The sequence below is a fragment of the Borostomias antarcticus genome, assembly GCF_949987555.1.
Source record: "Borostomias antarcticus genome assembly, chromosome: 9".
NCBI lineage: Eukaryota > Metazoa > Chordata > Actinopteri > Stomiiformes > Stomiidae > Borostomias > Borostomias antarcticus.
In genome coordinates this window covers 19,989,467-20,014,125 of record NC_140242.1, presented here as the reverse complement: position 1 = coordinate 20,014,125, position 24,659 = coordinate 19,989,467, and the positions used below count along the sequence as shown (strand labels likewise).

The 24,659-nt window shown below is 47.8% G+C and overlaps 1 protein-coding gene across 2 annotated transcripts; it reads left to right on the top strand.

The window, feature by feature from the left end:
• Nucleotides 1–350: 350 nt before the first annotated feature.
• appb (amyloid beta (A4) precursor protein b) lies at nt 351–22,290 on the top strand. Of its 2 annotated transcripts, XM_084443313.1 has the most exons (18): nt 351–536; nt 4,852–5,019; nt 5,432–5,561; nt 5,716–5,828; nt 7,689–7,879; nt 8,075–8,289; nt 8,570–8,740; nt 11,404–11,549; nt 12,406–12,480; nt 12,652–12,810; nt 14,268–14,396; nt 17,099–17,198; nt 17,742–17,809; nt 19,123–19,267; nt 19,551–19,604; nt 19,740–19,828; nt 20,208–20,354; nt 20,506–22,290. In XM_084443313.1, exons 1-18 carry the CDS (start codon nt 477–479, stop codon nt 20,605–20,607), a joined length of 2,262 nt encoding a protein of 753 aa, XP_084299439.1. In that variant the 5' UTR covers nt 351–476; the 3' UTR covers nt 20,608–22,290. The 2 variants fall into 2 exon arrangements, with proteins under 2 accessions (XP_084299439.1, XP_084299440.1); XM_084443314.1 differs by lacking the exon at nt 8,570–8,740.
• Nucleotides 22,291–24,659: the final 2,369 nt, after the last annotated feature.

The following is a 24,659-nucleotide window of genomic DNA, read 5'->3' as shown; positions in this document are numbered from 1 at the left end:
TAAAAACCAGGGTAAATTAGCCTAGCCTACCAATTTTATGTGGCATAGTGACTTTGAGCAATAGCCTAACAATGTCTGTCATACAAAAACATTCCCATCTCCTCACAGAGCTATGCAGCCTAATAGGCCTAAATCTAGGCTATTATTAGATTTGTCTGATAAGAGGTAGCATCCTATGCTATTGCAATTTGTACCACGTAGGCCTATTTTATAAATCCTGTTCATCACACACGTCTTCCCATCTGTCATTCCGTTTTTCCCTCCTCCCCATCCCTATGTCATGCCGCTTGGCCCAGTCAGGTGACCGGCTCCCGAGCAGCTGGCCAGCCTCGCTCTCGTCTGCTCCTCCATCATCCTCCCAACAAACACCACCATCTAACGGGAGAAGCCTACACACTAACGACATAGCGCCTCAAACACCGCGAATTTGACCGAAAATTTACCAACATTGGACGCCCTAACATAGAGCAAACGCCATGGGAGAGCGAACGGCATTTATGCTGCTGTTGTTGGCGACCTTGACGCTGTCTTCTGAGGTGAGAAATTACAGTAGACGAATGCGTAGCTGGTCTATTATGTAGTTTACTAGGCTCCGTAATCCATTTTCCTCCTCACCCGAGGTTTAGGCTAAGGCGAGACAGATAATGCAGTCGACGGCGAGCTACTTTATCTCTGCATGCAATTGGTTAGGCTTTGTGCAGAATTAAAATCACTTTCTATACGATAGTATTATATTACTGGTCTAGACTATTAAATTCCTTCATGCCAAAGCCTTTCACACAGTTCGGTTCGCTACCGAAGTTGTTTTAAGATGTTATGATGACATAAATGTTGGCTCAGTCTAGGGTCTACATCCCTGCCCTGTCGAAGTAATCGGCTTGTAGCGACAGGAACAACATCAGTTCGTCGGTGAAACAAACGGTTTGTTGGCCAAGTTGGCCCAACATCCCAGGCCTACTGGGACCAGTGGAATGCTGTGGACTAATGATATGTGGCTAATGGTTTAGACAAGGCCAGTCATATCAGCGTCCCATCATGCATGTATGTAACTGATAGTGATGTAGTATAAACGCAGATTTGGTCTCAAGTGTAGGCCTATGTGTTTTCTTGATTAACCAGATGATTTAATTGCCAACTAACGTAGGCCTAATAAGCTAATAGGGCTACGTTGTGTTAACCTAATTGGTGTTACCATTAGCTGTATGCCTAATAAGCACTAGAGGTGAAAGATAGCCTTTTTAGAGGTCAATTAATGAGATAAGGATTCATATTTAGATAGTTTATTAGAACATGGCATCGCATCCAGCGTCGCAGACGATCAACAGTGTTGCAGACGTAGATATGTTTATCGGCAACATTTCTATAGTATTTATCTGCAACAATAGGCGTATCTCTAGGCTATCTGCTGCACTGTTTATTGTCCAGTGACGCCGAGAGGAACATGCTACAATGTTGCAGGAGCATGATCCCGTGGCTGCGCTCCGTCTCTCCAGGAGGAGGGATAGGAAAATAAAGTATGTGGTTTGACACCAACAAGATGGCGTCAGAGCTATTGCGGTGGTACGGCGATACAGTTGCTTACATCGCAATAAACTCGTAATGAAAGCTATGAGTCCTCTAGGCTACGCTAGCTATCCAGCTATTCCCACCAGTGCGAAACCGCAGAATTGGAAGCTCGCTTTTTTGCCCTTTTTTGATGGCCAATGTTCCATTCCTGGAGTGCCTTAAGATGTTGATTACATCTTATTCTAATCTAAAACTTGAATTCACCATGTTGTAGACCTACAGCTCATGATATTGAAGATATACAAGGATATGTAAAAATATTGTAATGTTTTGACCAGTAGACTGTAGGATCCTTTGCCAAATAACAGAACACTAGGATGCAGCATTTACTGTACACGCGTGTACACACACACACACACACACACACACACACACACACATCCCCATGAGACAGCTCAAGTTAAACACACATCTGTACAAATCATTAATTATGAACATCAATGGACCTCCGCAAATAGACGGCAGCGCATGAATTATGAAGAGAGGGGCCGTCCAGAGACTTAAACATGATGTTCATCACTACAGAGCAATCACAGCTGTGCTGCTTCCCCCGGGGCCACCGTCAGGAGGCTGGTAGCTAGTTTGCTTGGTCACTAGCCTGGTTTCAAGCCTGCATGTCAGAGCGATATCGCTATAAGTACCAGTGCTGTTGTGAAGATAATGGAGTCAGACTGAGAGGACTACATCATGTGTTACCGGTGACCTTCATCATCACACCCAGCCAGGGTTGGTTGGCATCGTAGGACACGGCTATGAACACACACACACACACACACACACACACACACACACACACACTTCCTCCTTTCTCCCCAAGCACGACAGACACAGGATGAGACAGGAGGGCGGAGCGGTCTTTGATCGAAACCCTCATGCTCCCATCTAAAGCAATGAATCAACGCAGTGATGTTTTTATCTAGTGCAGACCTCAACTATAAAATGTATTTGTTGGTTTCAAGGGGAACAGAAGGCTCGTACGGCCCTGCGTTAAGCGGCGTCCGTCGTTTTCCCCGATGCCTGGGAGACAAAAGAGCGGAGCAGACTGAGAGCTGCTGTCAGACTTCCTCCCATTGTGTTTTGTCCTCTTTTTGTTCGGAGGTACAATGACCCCAGAAGGCTGTGATGTCAGCCAAGTGGACAGGAGGGGGGGAGGCCAGGTCGCAGGGGTTCTAGGAGGAAGGAGCTCCCATCTCTCTCTCTCCTCCATTTCTCTCTCACTCTTCCTTTTTCTCTGTCTCTCTATTTTTTCTTTCTCTTTCATTTACATTACATTACAGTCATTTTAGCACATGCTTTTATCCAAAGCAACTTAGAGTGATTGCATTTTAATGTAGGTAGTCAGTGTACTATTACCCGTCAGAGCTCACAAGTGGATCTCCTTTCTTAAGAAGTGACTAAGAGCATAATCTAGTGCTGAAGCCAAAGCGCATGAGTATATCTTTCCCTCTCCCATCTCTCAATATTTTTTCCCCCTCAATTTTCAATACTTGAAGAGCATGCCAGTAGATGTTTCAAGTATTGCCAATTCTCTCTCTCTCTCTCTCTCTCTCTCTCTCTCTCTCTCTTCTTTTGGGTGATGTGCACAGCACTCCCCATTGACTAACTGTAGAACTCATTGGTACACGTGGACAGAAGTGCTGTGCAGCAGGTAGTGCGTGCCAAGCTCTCTGCTCTCTGCTCTGGTCTTTACTAGCTGCTGCCGGTGATTCTGTGGAGTGCTCTGTCTGGCTCAGGGGCTTACAGCACTCACTGTTTAATGCTTTTTAATCACCACGGAAATGGGCACTGACGTTACACAATGATCCACAGAGGCTCTGACCCTCTAAAACACACTAATCCTTATATATCGACAGAGAGGGGAATGGAAGTGTGTGTGTGTGTGTATTTGTGTGTGTGTGTGTGTGAGTGAGAGAGAGAGAAGAGAGCTAGCGGATCATTTGGACATGATGGAAGCTTGAATTAAATCTGATCATGGGGGACGAATAAACTGCTGACTTCCTGCTAAGTTGATTTTTCTTTCTTACATCATTTTTATGTAATTCATCACATGTGGATATAGGATGAATGTTTACGCCTGTTCACTGACAGCAGGCGCTTTCAAACCCCCCTGTACTTTTCCCCTGGGGGGAAAATCCCCTAGAACTCTCTATTCCCTAGAACACCCCATGCACATCACATTCAGACAGCGGGGTAGAAGGTAGGATCTCTCTCCCCGCGCGCTGAGGAGACAAGAGACTCGCCTGCTTACTATAGCCTGCTATATCAAGGCAGTTGCGAGAGAGAGAAAATAACTAATTCTTGGATTTCTGTCAATTGGAAACAATATTTTTTCCATCAGATATCTTAGTTACAACAATATTGAACTAGGAAAGCAGTTTCGTGTTCACATGTGTGGGATTTTTCTGTTTTAGAAAATGTATTTGGAAAATCAAAAGAGATCGCCAAACGACAAAAGTTTTTTTTTTGGGCAGTAGAAATAAAACTTTTCCAGTAGGCTCCCTACTCAGCCAATCAGAAATGTTCAGCGTTGCCGCCACACCCATAAAGCACTGTCCCCTCCAGCAAGAGTACTACCTCGCAAACGGGGTCTTTTTGGAGGCGTATAAAGTCCCCCGCGAACCCGCCTGTAGACCCGGCCCCTTTGGTGTGAACACGGAGAGTTACCGCCAGAGGTCCGTAGTTCCAGGGGGGTATTGAGGTGAGAAAGCGCTTCCTTGGCTCTCTGTCTCTCCCTCCCATCTCTATTCTGAGTACCCAGAAGCCCTTTCTATGGAAAGAACTCCTGGGATATTCGTGGACACCAATGAGAGTGGGCTGTGCGGAGAGGCTGATTTGGCCTCTGATTGTTGACTGACCACAGATTTCCACTTTTCCAGTATTGCTAACGAGTCCTGCACTCTAGCGAGCTTTCAGTAGCATATCTGGCACACAAGGTGTGATTTACTTGGACTTTCTTCCACGTTACAGTGACCCTCACTTCACTGAGGTTTTTATTACACAAACAGCAAAGCGTATTACCTAAATGAGTTTTTAATTTAGCCCCGACTATACGCTCCCGGTGAAATAATGTTCAAATACAGCTGGACTTGAAAGGTAGGGTAATGCGCTGGCTCCGCCCCTCTGCCCATGTTTTGTGGCGCTTGACTCCAGACTAACCAATCTCTGACCTCCTCCTTCTCCCTCCCTCTTTGCTCTCCCCTCTGCTCTCTCTCTATCTCTTACTCTCCTTCTGGGTCCGCTCCCTGCTCCTCCTCTCCTCCCCTCCTCCCCCCTCTCCTGCTCCAGGTCCCGGTGGAGGATGCAGTGGGCATGCTCGCCGAGCCCCAGGTGGCCATGTTCTGCTGGAAGCTCAACATGCACGTCAACGTCCAGACGGGGAAGTGGGAGTCGGACCCTTCGGGAACCAAGAGCTGCATCAGCACCAAGGAGGGCATCCTGGAGTACTGTCAGGAGGTAGGAGGAGAGGAGGAGCAAGGGGGGGGGGATGAGAGGAGAGAGGAAGGGAGGGAGAAGAGTTGATACTAAGGCTTTTGATAATTACAATCCTTTTATAGTAACCACTATGTAACGTAAGGTCCTACCCCGTCCCTGTTTATACCCTGACCCTGTCTGGACCAACCCCGACCCTATCTGGACCAACCCTGACCCTGTCTGGACCAACCCTGACCCTATCTGGACCAACCCTGACCCTATCTGGACCAACCCTGACCCTATCTGGACCAACCCTGACCCTGTCTGGACCAACCCTGACCCTACCTGGACCAACCCTGACTGTCTGGACCAACCCTGACCCTGTCTGGACCAATCTTGACCCTATCTGGACCAACCCTGACCCTGTCTATACTAACCCTGTACTTGCCTCCAGGTGTACCCAGAGCTCCAGATCACCAACGTGGTGGAGGCCAACCAGCCAGTCACCATCCAGAACTGGTGCAAGAAGGGCCGCAAGCAGTGTCGCTACCACACACACATCGTGGTGCCCTACCGTTGCCTGGGTGAGCCCCGCACTGTTACCGTACGGGGTGTGTGTGTGTGTGTGTGTGCATGTGCAGGTATGTGCGTGTGTAATACTCATGTAGGATTCATGATTTAATGTGTGTGCGTGCGTGTGTGTGTGTGCGTGCGTGCATGTGTGTGTGTGTGTCACAGTTGGGGAGTTTGTGAGCGACGCTCTGCTGGTTCCGGACAAGTGTAAGTTCCTGCACCAGGAGCGCATGGACCAGTGTGAGAGCCACCTGCACTGGCACACTGTGGCTAAGGAGGTGAGGCTCACACACACGCACACACAAACACATACCGCTTCGACCTTACCAGTGGCGTAACAAGTTACTCCCTGGCCCTGGTGCAGAGCGCACAACCAGGCCACTCCCCCTAAAGCCTACAGTACTTGGTGGACAAGCCAAGTTCCAAAAAAGCACTTTAGCTTCCACTGTTGTGTTATGGTGCTAAACATCACTTAAAAACACATATGCCTGCATGCTTAACTGCGGGGCTTACAAGCCTAGGCTACTTCACACAAATTCAAAGTATTTGAGAGAGCCTACCAGAAAACACGCAGATAGCCACTGCATTGCACAGCAGTGGTACTTACAAGAGTTAGGCTAACTGAACACTACTCAGACCGTGTGGGTTGTACACTCGGTCCTGGTGTTGTTTGATTAAGAAACAAAATAAACACTGTGCCTGTCTGCACACGCGCACACACACACTCACATACACACACACACACGCGGCGGCATGTCGCAATCGCATCTTGAGTTCAATAACCTACCGCACTGCAAACTATTAGCCAGCCTTCTAAATTATCAGCAGTGCTGGAACAATGTTAACGTTTGGCTCAGCGACGTGCGACCTTAGCTAACGTTATGCGCAGCAAGTGAATAATGACTTGCGTTGCGTACAGAAAAAATGATGATGAGGTGATGAGTAGCTACTAGTAGAGTGACTGGGTCGTCCGGTGGAGCCCAGCCGGTCCGGGGCTAAGCTATAATTCCATGACTCGGGCCTGCGGTCTACCACATTATTTTAGGAAAGCCCCTCACAGCTCAAAGCCACTCTAAAAGCCCCTCTGAATCCCGGGCCCATCTTGAGTACCGGGCCCATCTTGAGTCCCGGGGCCCATCTTGAGTCCCGGGCCCATCCGAGTCCCGGGCCCCTCCGAGTCCCGGGCCCCTCCGAGTCTCGGGCCCCTCTGAGTCCCGGGCCGCTCTGAGTCCCGGGCCGCTCTGAGTCCCGGGCCGCTCTGAGTCCCGGGCCCCTCTGAGTCCCGGGCCCCTCTGAGTCCCGGGCCCTGGTGCAGCTGCACACCCACTAGCTCCGCTCATGGACCTTACTACATACTCAGGAATTTACTCAGCCACATTATACTCAAGCAATGTGCTACATACTACATACAAACACTAATGGTACCATACACATGCACACACGTGCACATACACACACACACACACACACACACACAGAAACACACACACACACACCTGTCTGAAACCGGTCTTTATCCAGATAGTGTAACCGAGTGAAACAGTCGTCATGAGTCCCCCAGTAGGTAGTGAGTTGTTGGTTAAACTTACTCCCCCAGTATAAATACCATCCACCTGCGCCGACAAAAAGGTGGCTTAGTTGGTTAAAACGGCGTCTGTCCTGCAGGAGACCCGGGTTTGAATCCCACCCAGGGCCGAAACGTATGGGTAACACTTCTGTGCTTCCCTCTACTCTGTGATATTTGGTCATCTACATTTTTATTTATTTATTTGTTTTTCTTTATTTTCGCACAAATTTTAAAAATTACAAAATTGACAGAGAACTTAATAAACAGTGCAGGGAGAGGCAAAAAACCCTTGAGCCCGTGAGCTTATGTGGAGCCTTTTCCTAATGATCTCCAAAGAGTGTTGTAAAGAACACAAAAATATAATACAGAAAGGAACATAAATACATAAGAGTGATGATAAACTAATAATAATAATAATGACAAAATATACATCAACAACAATACAGAAAAAAAGAAAAGTACGTTGACTGTACGTTGACTGTACGTTCACTATACGCTGTGAACAGCAGTAAAGGAAAGTCTCTGGACCAACAACAGTGGGTCTCTAACTCATCGTTGTCTTGACGACCAGTCCTGCGGAGACCGCTCCATGAATCTCCACGACTACGGGATGCTGTTGCCGTGTGGTATCGACCGTTTCCGAGGGGTGGAGTTTGTGTGCTGCCCGGCGGAGGCAGAGAGCGAATCGGACAGCGCGGAGCCGGAGGGGGAGGAGTCTGACGTCTGGTGGGGCGGAGCCGAGACAGAATACACGGACAGCAGGTTCGCCGTGCTACACACTCGCGCGCACACTCACTCACTCACTCACTCACTCACTCACTCACTCACTCACACACACACACACTCACACACACACACACTCACTCACTCACTCACACTCACACACACACACACACTCTCACACACACTCACACACATACACACTCACACACAGTCACGCTGTCTCTCTGCCCCCAGCCTGCCTCGCCAGGCGGACTCAGAGCCTGCCGCCACTGAGGACGATGAGGATGATGATGAAGAGGAGGAGGCCTTCGACAGGGATGAGGACGGAGACGGCGACGACGAAGACGACGACACGACCGACGAGCGAGACAGTGACGAACGCACGTCTAACGTCGCCATGACGACCACCACCACCACCACCACCGAGTCCGTGGAAGAGGTCGTGAGAGGTGAGGGGGAGGGAGAGAGGTCGGCTGGTCAACACCGCGCGTTTCTGATTGGTCGGAGGAGTGAGCAGAGAGCCTGGGATTGGTCCGGGTTCGTCAGGAGAGAGACGTGCAACCGTGCGCGCACACACACTCAGGCTGTGTCTTCCTTTGTTGTGTTGTTGTCCTCCTGTGTGCGTGTGTGTGTGTGTGTTTGCTGTGCCCTGTGTGTGAGTTGGCGTTTTGTTTGTACGCATGTGTACGTATCTGTGTGTGCGTGTCTGTGCGCGCGTGTGTCTCTCAGAGGTGTGCTGGGCGCGCGCTGACTCGGGCCCCTGCGACGCCATGCTGAGGCGCTGGTACTTTGTGCCAGAGAAGGCCCGCTGCGCCCCCTTCCTGTTCGGGGGCTGCGGGGGCAACAGGAATAACTTTGACTCGGAGGAGTACTGCCTGTCAGTCTGCAGCAGCAGCATGCGTAAGTCCCAGCAGAGGAGACCCCCCCCCCCCCCCCCCACACACACACACACACACCCCGCACACAAAGCACTTTAGCAGGGGACGAGACCGGAATTGTTTTCCTCCTAGTGGATGCCCCCGGTGGAAAATACTCTCTCACTCACACACTAACGCGTCTTAACGCCTGGCTGTGATGGTCACCATTTTCTCACCCACTCGCCGTTTCGCTCGCTCTCCTAACCCCCGGTAACCATTTTCTTGCTCCTGCGCTCCCGCACCTAACTAGCTCGGCCGCAACGGCGGATAGGTTATGTCGTCAGATAGTGTGTGTGTGTGTGTGTGCATGGACTTCTAGAACAAACGTTTAACAAAAAGGGGGGAGACGATGAACGGACGCGTTCCGGCGCTCCGGCCTTCATCAGTGTTTACGACTTCAACGTCAGCGTTTACCAACGTCTTGCTGTATATGTGCATTAAAAGCAGTTAAAATGTATTCAAGAGTGCGGATTTCCCCCCTTTTTGGAAATACTGTGTGAAATACTTCCAATGAGTTTGCCAGCTGGATTTGAGGTGGGCGGGGCTTCTGGTCCAGACTAGATGAGTCATGCACAGAAAAATGTATGAAAGTGTTTGAGTGGTATGTAGAATAGTAGTACTGGACTCAGGTCTGGTGTGTGTGTGTGTGTGTGTGTGCATGCGTGCAAGCACTGTAAAATAGGCGTGTCTCAATATTTGTGTCTGATACTAGGCCTGGCCACAGATGTGTAGTTTGTGTGTGTGCTTGCGCGTGCGTGTTATGTGGTCAGGCAGTTTGAACGTGCTAATATGTGTGTGTGTGTGCGCGCGCGTGTTATGTGGTCAGGCAGTGTTTGAACGTGCTAATTTGTGTGTGTGCTAAAGAGCTCATATTTTATTGAGCTCTACCTTTTTCTCACTATCAATTTTTATCTGTGCATGAATTTGTGTGTTCAATGAATCAGCAGTGTTTAACTTGTTAATGTGTGTGTGTGTGTGCGTGTGTATGTGTGTGTGCGTGTCAAGGGCGTGTTTTTGATTTGAGCTTTGAGCTGAGATTTTTTTTGGGACTGTATAAAATGTAAAAAAAGATTGCCCTATACAGTATGTGAAATCAAATTTTTTGCACTATATAAAATCAAAAGGATCTGAGCTACAGTCAGATCTGATTATCTTGATGGCTGGTTCTTTAACCTACTGAACTGATGATCGTGCATTTGGCCTACATGTGCGCTTGCTGCATACTAATTGATAACAACTGATATGGTTCAAAACCTTACCTAAACGTTACATGTCTGGTTTGTTTACTAATGTTATGCAACTCAGTGGGTGAGTGAGCCTTCATGGCTCCAATCTAGCTGGGTTTTTAATGGTAGGCAAGTCCTTGTCGTTAATACGGGATTGTCCCGTATTGAAAAATAAAATGCACTTTCAATACTGAATCAATACGAGATGCAATCCGTCCTGTATTTATGTGCACAGAACTGTAGTGTTGACGGAGGCTCTGAGCTTTGTAGCCGTGCAACCAAAATTCACCCAGATACTACAGCCAGCCTCTCACGCGTTAGCAAGAAACGACACACCAATCCTATTAGAGATAATGGGCTAGAGAGGCGGGACTAGTAATGAAGGAGATCTGTTAAGCGTTTGTGTACCAAATTATTGCTAGAGACAATTCAGTAGTCTCTGGATATTGGTCGGTACATGTCCCACATGTCCCCGGTTAATTCTTAATGCTTGTGTATGTGTGTGTGTGTGTGTGTGTGTGTGTGTGTGTGTGTGTGGTAGTAGGGTTAGTAGGTTCAGGCCGTCTGTTTCCCTGTGTGTGTGTGTGTGTGTGTGTGTGTGTGTGTGTGTGTGTGTGTGTGTGGTGTGTGTGCGCGCGTGTGTTTGTGGTAGTTGGGTCAGTAGGTTCAGGCTGTCTGTTTACCTGTGTGTGTGTGTGTGTGTGTGTGTGTGTGTGTGTGTGTGTGTGTGTGTGTGTGTGTGGTAGGAGGGTCAGAAGGGTTAGGCCTTCTGTTTCCCTGCCTGTCTGCTCCTCCTCTGGGACTTTCCGCCCAGTTAATCCCATTCCTCAGGAGAGCATGACACAGCATCGCCCTGATCTGACTCAGTTGGTCCACTGATCTTATCTCCAGTCTCCCGCATCACACACACACACACACACCCACACACAGCTACACACACACGCAAACACACGCAAACACACGCACACACACACACACACACACACACACACACACACACACACACACACACACACACACAGTCTTTCTCATACACACACACATACGCACACACAATCTCACATTATCATCGTTATCAGTGAGGCTCAGTCAGAGAACTAATCAGCTCTTGTCGTTTTCTGGTCAGCTGATGCTCCTCAGCGTGAGGCCTGTTCTAACCTGCCAGGCTGCCATCTCTGTCTGTCCTTGTCCTACTGGCTGACCTTAATCCCTCTATCTCGCTGTGCGTGTCTGTCTCTGTCTGTGGGCTGTAGCCAGTCACCAGATATATAATGGCGTTTATCTCCCCTCGTCTAATCCCTCCATCCCTGTCTTCCATCACCTCCTTACACTACACCCTCCACCCTCTCTCTCTCTCCCTCCCTCCCTCCCTCCATCCCTGCTCTCCTCCCTCCACCCCCCCCCCCCACCCACCCCCCAGTGCCCACCCTGGCCCCGGCCGGGCCTGCGGAGGTGGTGGACGCTGTGGACCGCTACCTGGAGGCCCCTGGAGACGACAACGAGCACGCCGACTTCCAGAAGGCCAAGGAGAGTCTGGAGGCCAAGCACCGCGACAGAATGGCCCAGGTACGGCCGTGTGTGTGTGTCTACATGTGTGTGTGTGTGCGTGTGCTTTCATTTATGTTTGCTTGAGAAAAGAAAGGCAACATCAGCTGCTGAATAATCAAGCTTTTGCAAGGCTACGAGACCTCTGTCTGTTCAGGGCGGTTTATTCGTCTCATAAACAAGAGATACTGGTACCTTGTACCGTGAAATACTCACGTGAGACCTTCTCCTCCTCACGTAGCCAGTAAAAACGGGCCGTAAATAAACCGACCGGTCGCTCGGGAGCCTCTCGTCACGAGGGTACAAACGGCCTTTGAGTCTGGAGGCCTTCCGTCGTGATGATGATGAGAGCATTGTGTTGCCTCTGTGTATGAAATGCCCTATACAAATAAAGTTTGATTTGATGTCATCGCATGCCTCTTTTGGGCAGCGCAGGGAAGTTAATGTCCTGTATGGGTGGGAGGCCATTGAACCAGCTCTGAGTGTCCGCCCCGAGATTGGGAGGTTGGGTGTTCGATCCCCGACCAAGTCATATCAAAGACTATAAAAAATGGTACCTGATGCCTACCTGCTTGGCACTCAGCATCAAGGGTTGGATTGGGGGTAAGTCCCTGCGACATACTAGCGTCATGTCCAGGGGGGTGTACTTGTACATCAAGCTGCTTCACGCTAAGGAATCAGGAGATAGGTTCCTATCCTGTGGGCCACTAGGCTCCAGAACCATTGGTTTTCAAAGCTACTTCTTCTACTGTGGGTGGGAGGCGGCCCCTGCGGAGCGCTGGGTGGTCGTGGGCGGAGCGGCCGGCGGTAGAGAGCACCACCGAGGGCGGAGGAATCGCTGGTGATGCTTGTGCTGTCGTGTCCCCCTGTCGCCTAGGTGATGAGGGAGTGGGAGGAGGCAGAGAGGAAGGCTAAGAGCCTCCCCCGCGCCGACAAGAAGGCCGTCATCCAGGTAACCCGCCGTTCCTGTGTGTGTATGGTTATGTTTGTGTGTGTATTTTTGTTTGTGTATGTACAGGTGTGTGTAAGTGCTTACTAAGGTGTACTGATGTGTGTGTGTGTGTGTATTCATACTGAGCTGTACTGGACTGTCCTGACGTTTGTGTGTGTGTGCGTGTGGCAGCACTTCCAGGAGAAGGTGGAGGCCCTGGAGCAGGAGGCGGCCGGGGAGCGGCAGCAGCTGGTGGAGACCCACATGGCCCGGGTGGAGGCTCTGCTCAACAGCCGGCGCCGCCTGGCCCTGGAGAACTACCTCAGCAGCCTGCAGGCCAGCCCTCCGCGGGTAGGACCAGCGCAACATCGCATTCTCTAGTTACTTAGCAAGCTAACACCTAGGGTAGGGCTGTCGAATTTCAGAGACGGTATGACTCAGTAACATGGGCACAGTATCGGCCCCAATACCGATACCAGTATCGGCATCTGTGCATTCTTAAGTGGCTGTGTAACTAGTCAAGAGTTTGTGCTTTCTGCAGAGTAGTTTCAGAGCAGTCAAAAACGAGAAAAGCCCACTCCGCTGCCATTCAACAGCTGTACTGACAACATGCATCGTGTTTAATTTTGCCATGGAAAGTATTTACCCTTACCATACTCTGGATGGCCCTGCTACTCATGCACTTTGGCCTCAGCTCAAGATTATGCTCTTAGTCACTTGTTTAGAAAGGAGATGCACTTGTGAATTGTGGAGAGTAGTAATACACTGACTACCTACGTTAAATGCAATTGTTGTACGTCACTTTGGATAAAAGCGGATGCTAAATGACTAATGTAACGTGGGATTGTCCTGTTTTCCACGTCTTCATCTGAACGTTTCACACATCTCAGAGGCAGATGTCTGGTTGTAAGTCTGCCAGCCTACACATGTGAGTGTCCCTGAGGCCATTTGCAACAGATATGACATGGGAGTGAACATTTTTTTAGACAGTTACAGGCCATCTGAAATTTCCAGACCTGGTTGCCACAGTCTGCCAGTCTACACATGTCAGTACACCTGAGGCCATTTGCAACACACATACATCTTGGGAGCAAATTTTTTTGTGACATTTTTTTCGGACAGTTCCAGGCCAGTATGTAGGTCCAGGACAGGACACCGGGTGCTGGCTGGCCGGCCCTCCAGTGCATCACTGATCAGCTTCCTCTTCTTGGCACTTCTCAGATCTTCTACTCCAGCCTGGTAGATCCCTCGCTGGGCATGTTTTGTTAGGCAGCTCGTTGACCTTGCTGGTCGATGCTTTTGGGCCGTACAGGAGACATGTAAATTCCACTAGTTTTGATAAGTGCCCATGGCTTGATTGGTGCCGGATCTCTTAATGAAACACTTTGAGGAACCATCATTTATTTTCCTGTCATCCGGACACATCTGCTGAATTGCTCATCCTTTTCTAAGAATCCTCTTCCCTTTCTGACAAACATAGGATTCCCATCGATTTCCAAAGAGAATGAGTCAGTAATAAGAGAGAACCATCCGTTTGAAATGCCTTATACTGTTCTATGTATAGCCCAGTGGTTAGAGCATCTAACTGAAAGGCTGCTGGTTTGAGACCAGGCCAGGCAACTTGACTTCCCATCAATCATTTCCTAATGTACCGTGGTGCCCTTGAGCAAGGCACTCAATCCCAGCAACAGCTCATAATTATAAGTCGCTTTGGATAAAAGCCTGCCAAAAATGTGAATTAGAAACAATCATTGTGACCGTAATCAACCCCTCCCCTCTCTCTCTCTTTCTCTCTCTCTCTCTCTCAGTCTCGCCAGGTGCTGAGTCTGTTGAAGAAGTACGTGCGTGCGGAGCAGAAGGACAGACAGCACACGCTGAAACACTACGAGCACGTCCGCATGGTCGACCCCAAGAAGGCCGCTCAGATCCGACTGCAGGTGCGACCCAGAGAGCGGGGAAGACCCTGGCTCCTCAGTCTCTGAACTCGTCTCAGGCTGAATGCACAGTTACCAGTGTTCAACTGTCTGTTTCACTTTTTTTTAGGGGCCAAGCACTAAGTGCAAGGCACCCTATTGTAATTGGTAGTTTTATTAGGTATTCACAGCGTAGCTTCTGGTTATGTAGATTTTCCGCCATTTTGATTTTTTTGAAAAACGCTTGAAATGTAACTCCTCCTAGGAACTTTTACCGATCTGCATGAAACTCGGTACACGCAATCTAGGGCCCAATAACTACAGGACTATCTTGGCACATTTAAAAAAAAAAAATACAAAAATGCGCCTGTATGACGCAATTAAGTTTGCAGAGTGTGCCGCTTGGCTTATTACATAAAGGTGTATAATGTCTCAATGGTTGGACCAAACACTACCAAACTGTGTAGCCATGTCTGGACACATAAAAGAAAGGGACCTCTCCATTATTGGCCCAATCAAACCAAGTGGGGGCGCTAGAGAGCTAATTTCACGTTTAGGCCTAACCGCCATGCCGAGATTTCCGAGACTTGGTATACTAGTATAAGGGCATGCTAAAAGGTAACTGGAGAAATATTACGCTGATTGGCCACTGGGTGGCGCTGAAACAACCTGAAATGCTTAAAAATAGCTTAAATGCAACCGATCACTGTGGCTTCCCCTGTGGCCAAAAATGGTTCAAACGTTTTGTATGCGTAGCACAGTCGCTGTACTGGGCGGTGGCAGGACAAGGCGGTGGCTGGACATCTGTGAATAGCTGTAGAGGCTGCTTGCAGCTTTAATTATTATTCTTCTGCCATGGAAGTGAATGGAAGCCCCTATAACCGACTGGTCGATTTTTACGAAAACTTGCACAGTGGTAGAGGGTGATGCCATGGACCGGATTTTACCAAAGGTGGGCGCAATACAACTGACTGAAATTGCCAACTTTGAACAGGCATATCTCACGCCTCGTTTGACCTAGAGTCATGAAACTTTGCCCACTGTATGTCTCTCCACATTAAGAACAAAATTGCCTCAAGAACATATAACCTCCGGTTATGTCGATTTTCAGCTTTTTGAATTTTTGGAAAAACGCTTAAAATCTATCTCCTAGAAATGTTTTCCAATCTGCATGGAAATATCTAAAGTACCATCTTGGCACAATTTTGAAAAGTTGAATTAAACAGCCACTATGAGCCAGTGAAGATTGCAGAGGGTGTGGCTTTTCACATAAAGGGGTATAATTTCTCAAGGTTTGTACAGAACACCACAACATTTTGTAGGCATGTCCCGACATTTAACCGGAGGAGGGGAGGGAACTGAATGTCACAGCGGAATCAATCAATCACACCGGCAGCTTGTTTCTGGCACTTATTTCAGTTTATTTCTGTCTGCTTTCCCCATAGTCAGCTAATGTTACGTTGAGCTAGCAGAAGATATAATCCATCTTCGCCCAGTACATCAATATACTATGTATATTCATCAAAACAACTACTTGTCCTATGTCTGTATATTCATGTAATCGTACCACCATAACATATATTCAAAGCATATCTTCACTATTTTCGCAATTTTAAAATTGCTGTGTTACAGTACTGTTAGTTCAATGAAATTGATAGTCTTCTGCTTGATCTAGTCTTCAGTAGGCCTAGGCTGGCCTACTCTGGCCAAATATCAAGAGGTGGACATAGTGTCCTCTCTTCCTAGAATCTGGCTATGTGCTTTTCTTACATTTCCTTCCGGATCGATTAAGTATTTATCTGTCTTTATCTTGAGCAGTTGTATTAGTGTAATTATATGCACAGAGAATAGCCAGACATTGAACCGACCCCCGTTCGGACTTTATGGAAGTTTTCCATTCACTATGCGGTTGTGTGAGTGATTCTGCCCACAGGATCAGTATGAGTCAGTCAGCTATAGTTTATCTGTGTATTATCATAGACTCTGAGGCTCCAGCGTAGGATAAGGCTCAACTATTGTAAGAACATTAACCATTCAACCAATTACGTACTATTCTATTTACTCACGTCATTGATAAAATTAAACTAATTAACGTTACATGGACCAACCAATGTCTACAGTTCCATCTCAGCAAAACTTTGAAAAGTTTATTTAAAAAGCCACTATGGGCCAATGATATTATAATATTAATAATAATAATATTAATATTGCAGAGGACATGGCTTTTCACATGAAGGTATATAAGTTCTGAACGGCTAGACAGAACTCTATGAAACTTTGTACGCATATCAAGACCCATAAAGGAAGGCTAATCGTCGATTATTGGCCCGATCAAACCAAATGGGGGCGCTAGAGAGCTCATCTCCTGTTTTGGCCTAACCACATGCCGATTTTTCCGAAACTTGGTAGAGTGGTACCAGGGCATGCCTCATGGTCTCTGGAGAAAGATGAAGCTGATTGGCCACAGGGGTGCACTATAAAAAGCCAAAATGCTTAAAAGTGGCTAAAACAAAATCAGTTGCTGTGGCGCCCCCCGTGGCCAAATGGGGTTCATATTTCTTGTATTAGTAGGTCATGGCATGCTCTACAACATATTAATTGGAAAAAAAAATTGCTAGATTCAGTTTTGATGTATAACTGTTTTTGTGCAACAACATAATAACATAACATAACATTGTTTGTGGTTCATCTAACATTTGCCTTCCCCCCACCCGTCTGACGCCCAGGTCCTGACCCACCTGCGTGTGATTGACGAGAGGATGAACCAATCCGTGGGGCTGGTCTACAAGGTGCCCAGCGTGGCCAATGATATCCAAGACCAAGTCTGTGAGTGTCGAGTGCCTTGTTCCTGGCCGTCTGGACGTGTGTGTTTAGAATGCGGTGCGCATATAGCTCAGCTCCCTTACTGGCACATTTACTGGCCGCGCACGCCTGCTGCCTCCCTGCCCCTCGCTGGGAGCTAACCTACAGCGCCCAGGTGTGGTGACGGACCGCCTGGACATTACTGAGCACACTTTCTCATTATTCACTTTCTCTCTTCCTGCTTCACGCCCTCTCACTATTTCTCTCTCACTCTCTCTCTCTCTCTCTCTCTCTCCCTCCCTTCCCACCTCTCTCTTGCTCTTTCTCTCTATCCCTATTTTTCTCACTTTCGCCCCACCATCTCTCTCTCCCTCTCTCTCTCTCTCCTGTATTCCCCCGTCTCTCTCCTGTATTTCTCTCTCCCCCCTCTCTCTCTCTCTCTCCCTCCACCTCTCTCCTGTATCTCTCTCTCCCCTCTCTCTCTCTATCCCTCCACCTCTCTCTCCTATATCTCTCTCCCCTCTCTCTCTCTCCGTCCACCTCTCTCTCCTGTATCTCTCTTTCTAGCTGTCCTTATGCAGAGAGTTCAGTCAGAGCTGTCCCAGCAAGTCTCTTCACTGCAGAATGATGGGAGGGTGAGGAAACACACACACACACCCACACTCACACACACACACACACCCTCACATACACACACACACACACACACACACACACACACACTCACATACATACACACTCACACACACAGACACACACACGTACACACACACACTCACACACACACACACACACACACACTCACATACATTCACACACACACACACACACACACACACACACACACACACACACACACATATACACTGAAAGAAACACTCTCACACACATTCAAACACTTTTTAACCCCCCACATGCACAGACACACTCACACACACCAGAATTGTTGACTCAAAGTGCATTAGCACTTGAGGACTCACTTCAGACAAAAAAGCAACTGGAGGCAGTTGCAATTGTGGAACTAGATGGCGTGCGTTTGGTGTGAAGGCTCGGTGTGCCTTGAGGCTGTTGTCCTTTCATCACTTCTGTTTTTCAACCCTCTGACTCTGCAGATGGGAAACATATATATTGTTATGGTTTACTTTCACTTGACGTTGTGAAAGGTCTAGCTGCCCCGTCAGCGAACACACACACTTCCCCATTCTCAGGAGACGGAGACAGTCAGCTCCGGTCAAGCCTTGTAGCACCGAGGAGATCCCCTCACACCCACCTCCTGATTGGTCCAGGGGGTGACGTACATCTTTTTATTATTGCACTTTTGTACTAATGTGATGAAAATGTCTCTTAAGCAGTGACACAAAAATAAAGATCTATCTATCAATCTATCAATCTATCAATCTATCAATCTACATCCTCTCTCCAGTATGGTAGCAATTACATGTGTATTATCGGGAGAGAAGAACGTCTTTAAAAAACGTATTTTAACAGGAGATCCTGTGATTTATTAACTGAACTTTATTGAACCCCTTGCGATGAATCATCTCGTTTGCAAGGGGGTCCTTGAAACACAAATGCAACTGCAGTACAATAACTCAAAAAAAGATACATACATACATACATACATACATACATACATACATACATACATACATACATACATACATACATACATACATACATACATACATACATAAAAACAAACAAACAAACAAGCAAGATGGCCGGAGTGAGTCAGGCAGGCTGTTTTTCAGTCTGAAGGCCCGGCATCCATCTTCTTGAGTGATTTGTCTGTCGTACTGCAGTAATACACTATAAAAACACATAATAATCAAGATGAAGTACATCCCCTCTCCACAGTACGGTTGGCAATTACATTTGCATTATCAGGAATCTACACACACACACACACGCACTCACAGTAGGCCCCTGATGCGCTGTGTGTCTGCAGAGTGACGGTAGGGTGAGCTACGGGAATGACGCCCTCATGCCAGACCAGGCCTACAGCTCCGCCCCCCTGGACCCGAGCCTCGGCCTGGACCGCCTGGGATTCATCCACCCAGAGAGCTTCAACCAGCCCAACACCGAGAACCACGGTAACACACACAGACAAACACGTAAAAGCACACACACACACACACGTACAGTATAAGCACACACATAAGCACACACATATAAGCACATGCACACATACACACACACGCACACACATGCACACACATGCACACACACACACACACACACACACACACACACGCGTAAGCGCACACAGACACACAAACACACGTGTAATCACACACATACACACATAAGCGCACACACACACACAGGCAAACACACAAACACTGGTCATTTGAGTGTTTCCCTTTTTGACTCCAGTTGAGCCTGTCGATGCTCGCCCGGCCCCCGACCGAGGACTCCCCACGCGACCTGGTGAGTGTGTGTGTGTGTGTGTGTGTGTGTGTGTGTGTGTGTGTGTGTGTGTGTGTGTGTGTGTGTGTGCGTGCGTAGCTGCGTTGATTCATCATGGTATGCCTGGCTAGGTTGTAAATCTGTCTGTTTCTCCAGTGTCTGCTCTGAAGCCAGAGGAGTTCCCAGAGGTGCGGGTCGACTCTGAAGAGAGGCAGAGCTCTGGATACGAGGTCCACCAGAAACTGGTACGCAAACGCTCACACAATATGCATCATACATTACATTACAGTACAGTCATTTAGCGGACGCTTTTATCCAAAGCGACTTCCAATAATTGCTTTTAACGTAGGTACTACTGCTCGCCAGAACTCACAAGTGCATCTCCTTTCTAAGCAGGGGACTGGGAGCTAATTGATATAGTGCTAAGGTCAAAGTGCAAGAGCAGCTAGATAAAAATACAAAGGACTTTACAGCACCTGGTCAGAGTCCACATACTGTCAGCGTCTCCTGCAGTTTGACTGGCGGCTGTCGTTCTGGTTGACAGCTGGAGTTCTGGTTGACAGTTGGAGGTTCTGGCTGACAGCTGGAGTTCTGATTTGGCGGCCCACGTTCTCGTTTTGACAGGTGTTCTTCGCGGAGGACGTCGGGTCCAACAAGGGCGCCATCATCGGGCTCATGGTGGGCGGGGTCGTCATAGCAACGGTCATCGTCATCACCCTGGTGATGCTGAGGAAGAAACAATACACGTCCATCCACCACGGGGTCATCGAGGTGAGGGAGGGAGCGTGTGTATGTGTGCATTAAACCTGTGTGTGTGTGTATGTGTGTGTATTAAACCTGTGTGTGTGTGTGTGTGTGTGTGTGTGTGTGTGTGTGTGTGTGTGTGTGTGTGTGTGTGTGTGTGTGTGTGTGTTTGTTGCAGGTGGACGCCGCCGTCACACCAGAGGAGCGTCACCTGACCAAGATGCAGCAGAACGGTTATGAGAACCCCACCTACAAGTTCTTTGAGCAGATGCAGAACTAATGGAACTGCCCTCTCTACTCTGCTTCTCTCTCTGTCTCTCTCTCTCTCTCTCTCCTCTATGTCCTTATCTCTCTCCCTCACCTGTCGGCTTGGTTCCATCATAGTCTCTTAGACCCTCCCTCTTAGCCTCTAATCTATTGTTTTTACCAGAGCTTTTATTGGACAGGATAGGCTGAGGCAGGTCTGCTTGTCCTGTCTGAGGGCAAGGTGACGCCATCGCCATATTACACTACACCCTGCCCTGGAGTCGGGGGCAAAGGGAAGCGACGAGAAAAACTAATTGGAACCAGGCCACAGGCCCATGTGTTTCCCTCCCTCCCTATTAGAGGGCAGCACCTCCACATCCACCACTGCTCCTGATCAGACAACGGTACCTGTCGTCACCTGCTCATTTGTTTTCCCGCCAGTCACAGATGAGGTGTGATCGCGTTCCTACGCGCACACACACACAGAAGCGGCACGCAAAAAGTTTATCCAGTTATTTGTCTCGTATCAGAGGTTAGGCCCCTCCCCCGACAGTACTGCACTTCCTCCTTTTCACGACCGCCCCCCCCCTCTCTCTCTCTCTCTCTGCCCCCTTCCCTTCATCCCTCCATCTCTCTCCTCTCAGATGACAGCTGGGCTGTGTTTGGTGACATAACAGCTCTCGGAGCTTGCAATGTAGCGATGAGGAGGGGGTGGGGGGCGGAGGAGGGCGGGGGGCTCTTTCCTCTGACCTCCGCAGGATTACAGCCCAGCCCTTCAGGTTTTTGTTTTTTCAGAAAAAATCAGAAAGAGAAAAAAACGGCAAAAAATTAAGAAAAAAAAAAACATACATTATCAGAATATGTAAAGGATGAAGAATATTGAATGTTTTGTTTTTCTGGTTTTTTTAATGATTATTATTATTATTATGGTTTTATGTGTACTGTATTGAATTGAAGCCAGACATTAGCTGTAAGTATATTGTAGTGCATGGCGATATTGATGACAGATGAGCGTCTCTACGTGGTGGTGATGAGTGGCCGGGTCCTCCAGCGGCCAGGCATCCCCATCACACGTTTAGCAGGATTGTACATTTCTAGTGTCTTCTTTGTGGTCTTGTGATATGAAGAAGAAGTTATTTAGAATCTGGTCTGCTTTGTTGTCACAGAGACACGCTTTACACAGAATCTATCTCTGCTCTCCTTTCTCCCCCCCAATCCCTCCCTCTGTTGCATGGGCAGAATGCTCTATCTATATAATATATGTAATATAATAATATGAAGTGTAACAGTCCCAGAGAGGAGGCGGGTTACTGTGTTACTGTTTGCGTTCTATGCACTCTTTTGAGTTTCATTTAGAGTCTGATCTACTGCTATCACTACTCAACCCCTGTCTCCGCCCACTGCCTGGTCACTAGTAGAATCACTCCTTGACTGAGGTTGGGGTTTGGGAAAGACCACAGAGGTAGAAGTCTAGTCTAATCTCTAAGATAAGAAGACCGGGGTGTGGTAGAGTTGTCGTTTCCCCTCCATTCCAGACACCTCTGGTCCTGGTCCGTATCAGGATCACTCAGCGATCCCAACCTCTGGTACAGATCCGTATCAGGATCACTCAGCGATCCCAACCTCTGCTCACGCCCCTCTGTTCCTCCTCTCGTCTTGTTTGCGCTCCGGCCCTCAGACTCTCTGGAACCCCCCTCTCTTACCTGTGTGGACGGGGGGCAGGGTGTGTGGGCGGGGGGGCAGGGTGGGTGGGCGGGGGGGCAGGGTGTGTGTGTGTGTGCTTCTGAAGGCGTTGTGTGGGAGAGTGGGGCTGAGAGGAGGAACAGACCGAGCAGGGTGTTGAAACGTAAATCTAAACTCACACACTCACATTCCCTACAGCGTAGATCACACCGTGGCTCGCACACACGGCTATTTTTCTATCTTTTGCCTGTTGTTTATATATATATATATATATATATATATAGACACACACACGCACAGTTAGGACCATAAACATTTGGATTCAATATAAAAATTCTATATATGCTTTAAATGCAGACTTTCAGCTTTAATTTGAGGATATTTACATCCAAATCAGGTGAACGGTGTAGGAATTACAACCCATTTTATACGCCCCCCCTTTTTAAGGGATCAAAAGTAATTGGACAAACTAACATAATCATAAATCAAATTGTCATTTTTAATATTTGGTTGCAAATCCTTTGCAGTCAATGACAGCCTGAAGTCTGGAACCCATAGACATCACCAGACGCCAGGTTTCCCTGGTGATGCTCTGCCAGGCCTCTACTGCAACTGTCTTCAGTTCCTGCTTGTTCTTTGGGTGGTTTCCCTTCAGTTTCGTCTTCAGGAAGTGAAATGCATGCTCAATTGGATTCAGGTGACTGACTTGGCCATTGTAGAACATTCCACCTATTTGCCTTGTAAAATTCTTTGGTTGCTTTCGCAGTATGCTTCGGGTCATTGTCCATCTGCACTGTGAAGCACCATCCAATGAGTTCTGAAGCAATTGGCTGAATATAAACAGATAATATTGCCCGAAACACTTCAGAATTTATCCTGCTGCTTTTGTCAGCATTCACATCGTCAATAAATACAAGGGAACCAGTTCCATTGGCAGCCATGCATGCCAACGCCATCACACTAAACCATCATGCTTCACTGATGAGATGGAATGCTTTGGATCATGAGCAGTTCCTTCCCGTCACCATACTCCTCTCTTCCCATCATTCTGGTACAACCTGATCTTTGTCTCATTTGTGCATAGGATGTTATTCCGGAATTGTACAAGGTTTGTTTTGATTTTTCAGCCGAATGATGGCTTTCTTCACTGAGGGACAGCTCTTTCGATTTCGTATTGAGAGTTGACAGTAACAGATTCCATATGCAAGTATCACACTTGAAATTAACTATAGCCTTTATCTGCTGCTTGTAAATGAAATAACAAGGGGATAACACACACTTGGCCATGGAACAGCTGAGCAGCCAATTGTCCAATTACTTTTGGTCCCTTAAAAGGAAGGGGGGGGGGGGGGGGCACGTATAAAATTGTTGTCAGTCCTACACCTGATTTTGATGTAAATACCCTCAAATTAAAGCTGAAAGTCTGCACTTACAGCACATATTGAATGTTTAATTTCAAATCCATTGTGGTGGTGTACAGAGCCAGAATGTGATGAAAATTATGTCAATGTCCAAATATGTATGGACCTAACTATATATGTACGGAAGGTGTCCTGTGGTGGCTTATCAACTGCTTGCCTGTTGTCAGATCTTATGTTCATAATTCACCTCCTGGCCTCAGCAGGCTATACTGATCTCAGACCAGTCTGTGGACAGGTAGAACAGCTTGTTGATGGATCTCCTGGACCTGTGCATGGGAAGAGGGAGCTGGGGCACTGTTCTCAGATCAGTATTTATGGGCAGTGGAGATGGGAAATCCCCTCCCCACCAGGTCCTAAAATGATTCAAATACAACCTCCAGTAAACAAGAATGTGACATTCATATTGTGCAATTATCTCACTGATCTACACTACCACTACGCCCCAATCGACCCCTATACATGTACACTGACACCAACTGAAACTTAAAAATCAGGTGAATGTTTTGACGTTGCGAGGGCACCATTCCAGGATGTCTCCGGTGGTGAATATGAAGGCTTTCTTTCATGAATTCAGTGACTTTTTCCCTGTGTATAGCTTTACATTTGCTTAGACTGAGAAAAAGCTTTCTACACTACGCCATCAATAAAACATTTTGAATGTACATACAGCTCGCTGGTACTGGGTCATATTTGAGTCTGTGTGCGTTATTGAGAAGCATGTCTGTGCTGAGGGAACATCGTATATCGTACGTGGGATGTCGACTACTGACTAGAACAAGGCTGAGATGCTATCAGAGGAAGGGGTGGAGAGAGAGGATCCTTATTACTAACCCTTTTCTGCTTAGTCTGCATCTCCCCGAAATAGATTTAGAGGCAAGTGATCTTGGGTTGAGTCTGGGTTTACCACAATCATGTCTTCTGAGATCCATATAGGGAAGTGCATACTTCAGTGAATGGGGGTGGACGACTCAGACGTGGGGCT

Bases quoted from the DNA above. Each gene is read 5' to 3' on its own strand.
- appb (XM_084443313.1), top strand. From the start codon at position 477: ATGGGAGAGCGAACGGCATTTATGCTGCTGTTGTTGGCGACCTTGACG. The intron at 537-4,851 runs GTGAGAAATTAC...CTCCTGCTCCAG, and splicing joins CCTTGACGCTGTCTTCTGAG to GTCCCGGTGGAGGATGCAGT. The intron at 8,290-8,569 runs GTGAGGGGGAGG...TGTGTCTCTCAG, and splicing joins CGTGGAAGAGGTCGTGAGAG to AGGTGTGCTGGGCGCGCGCT.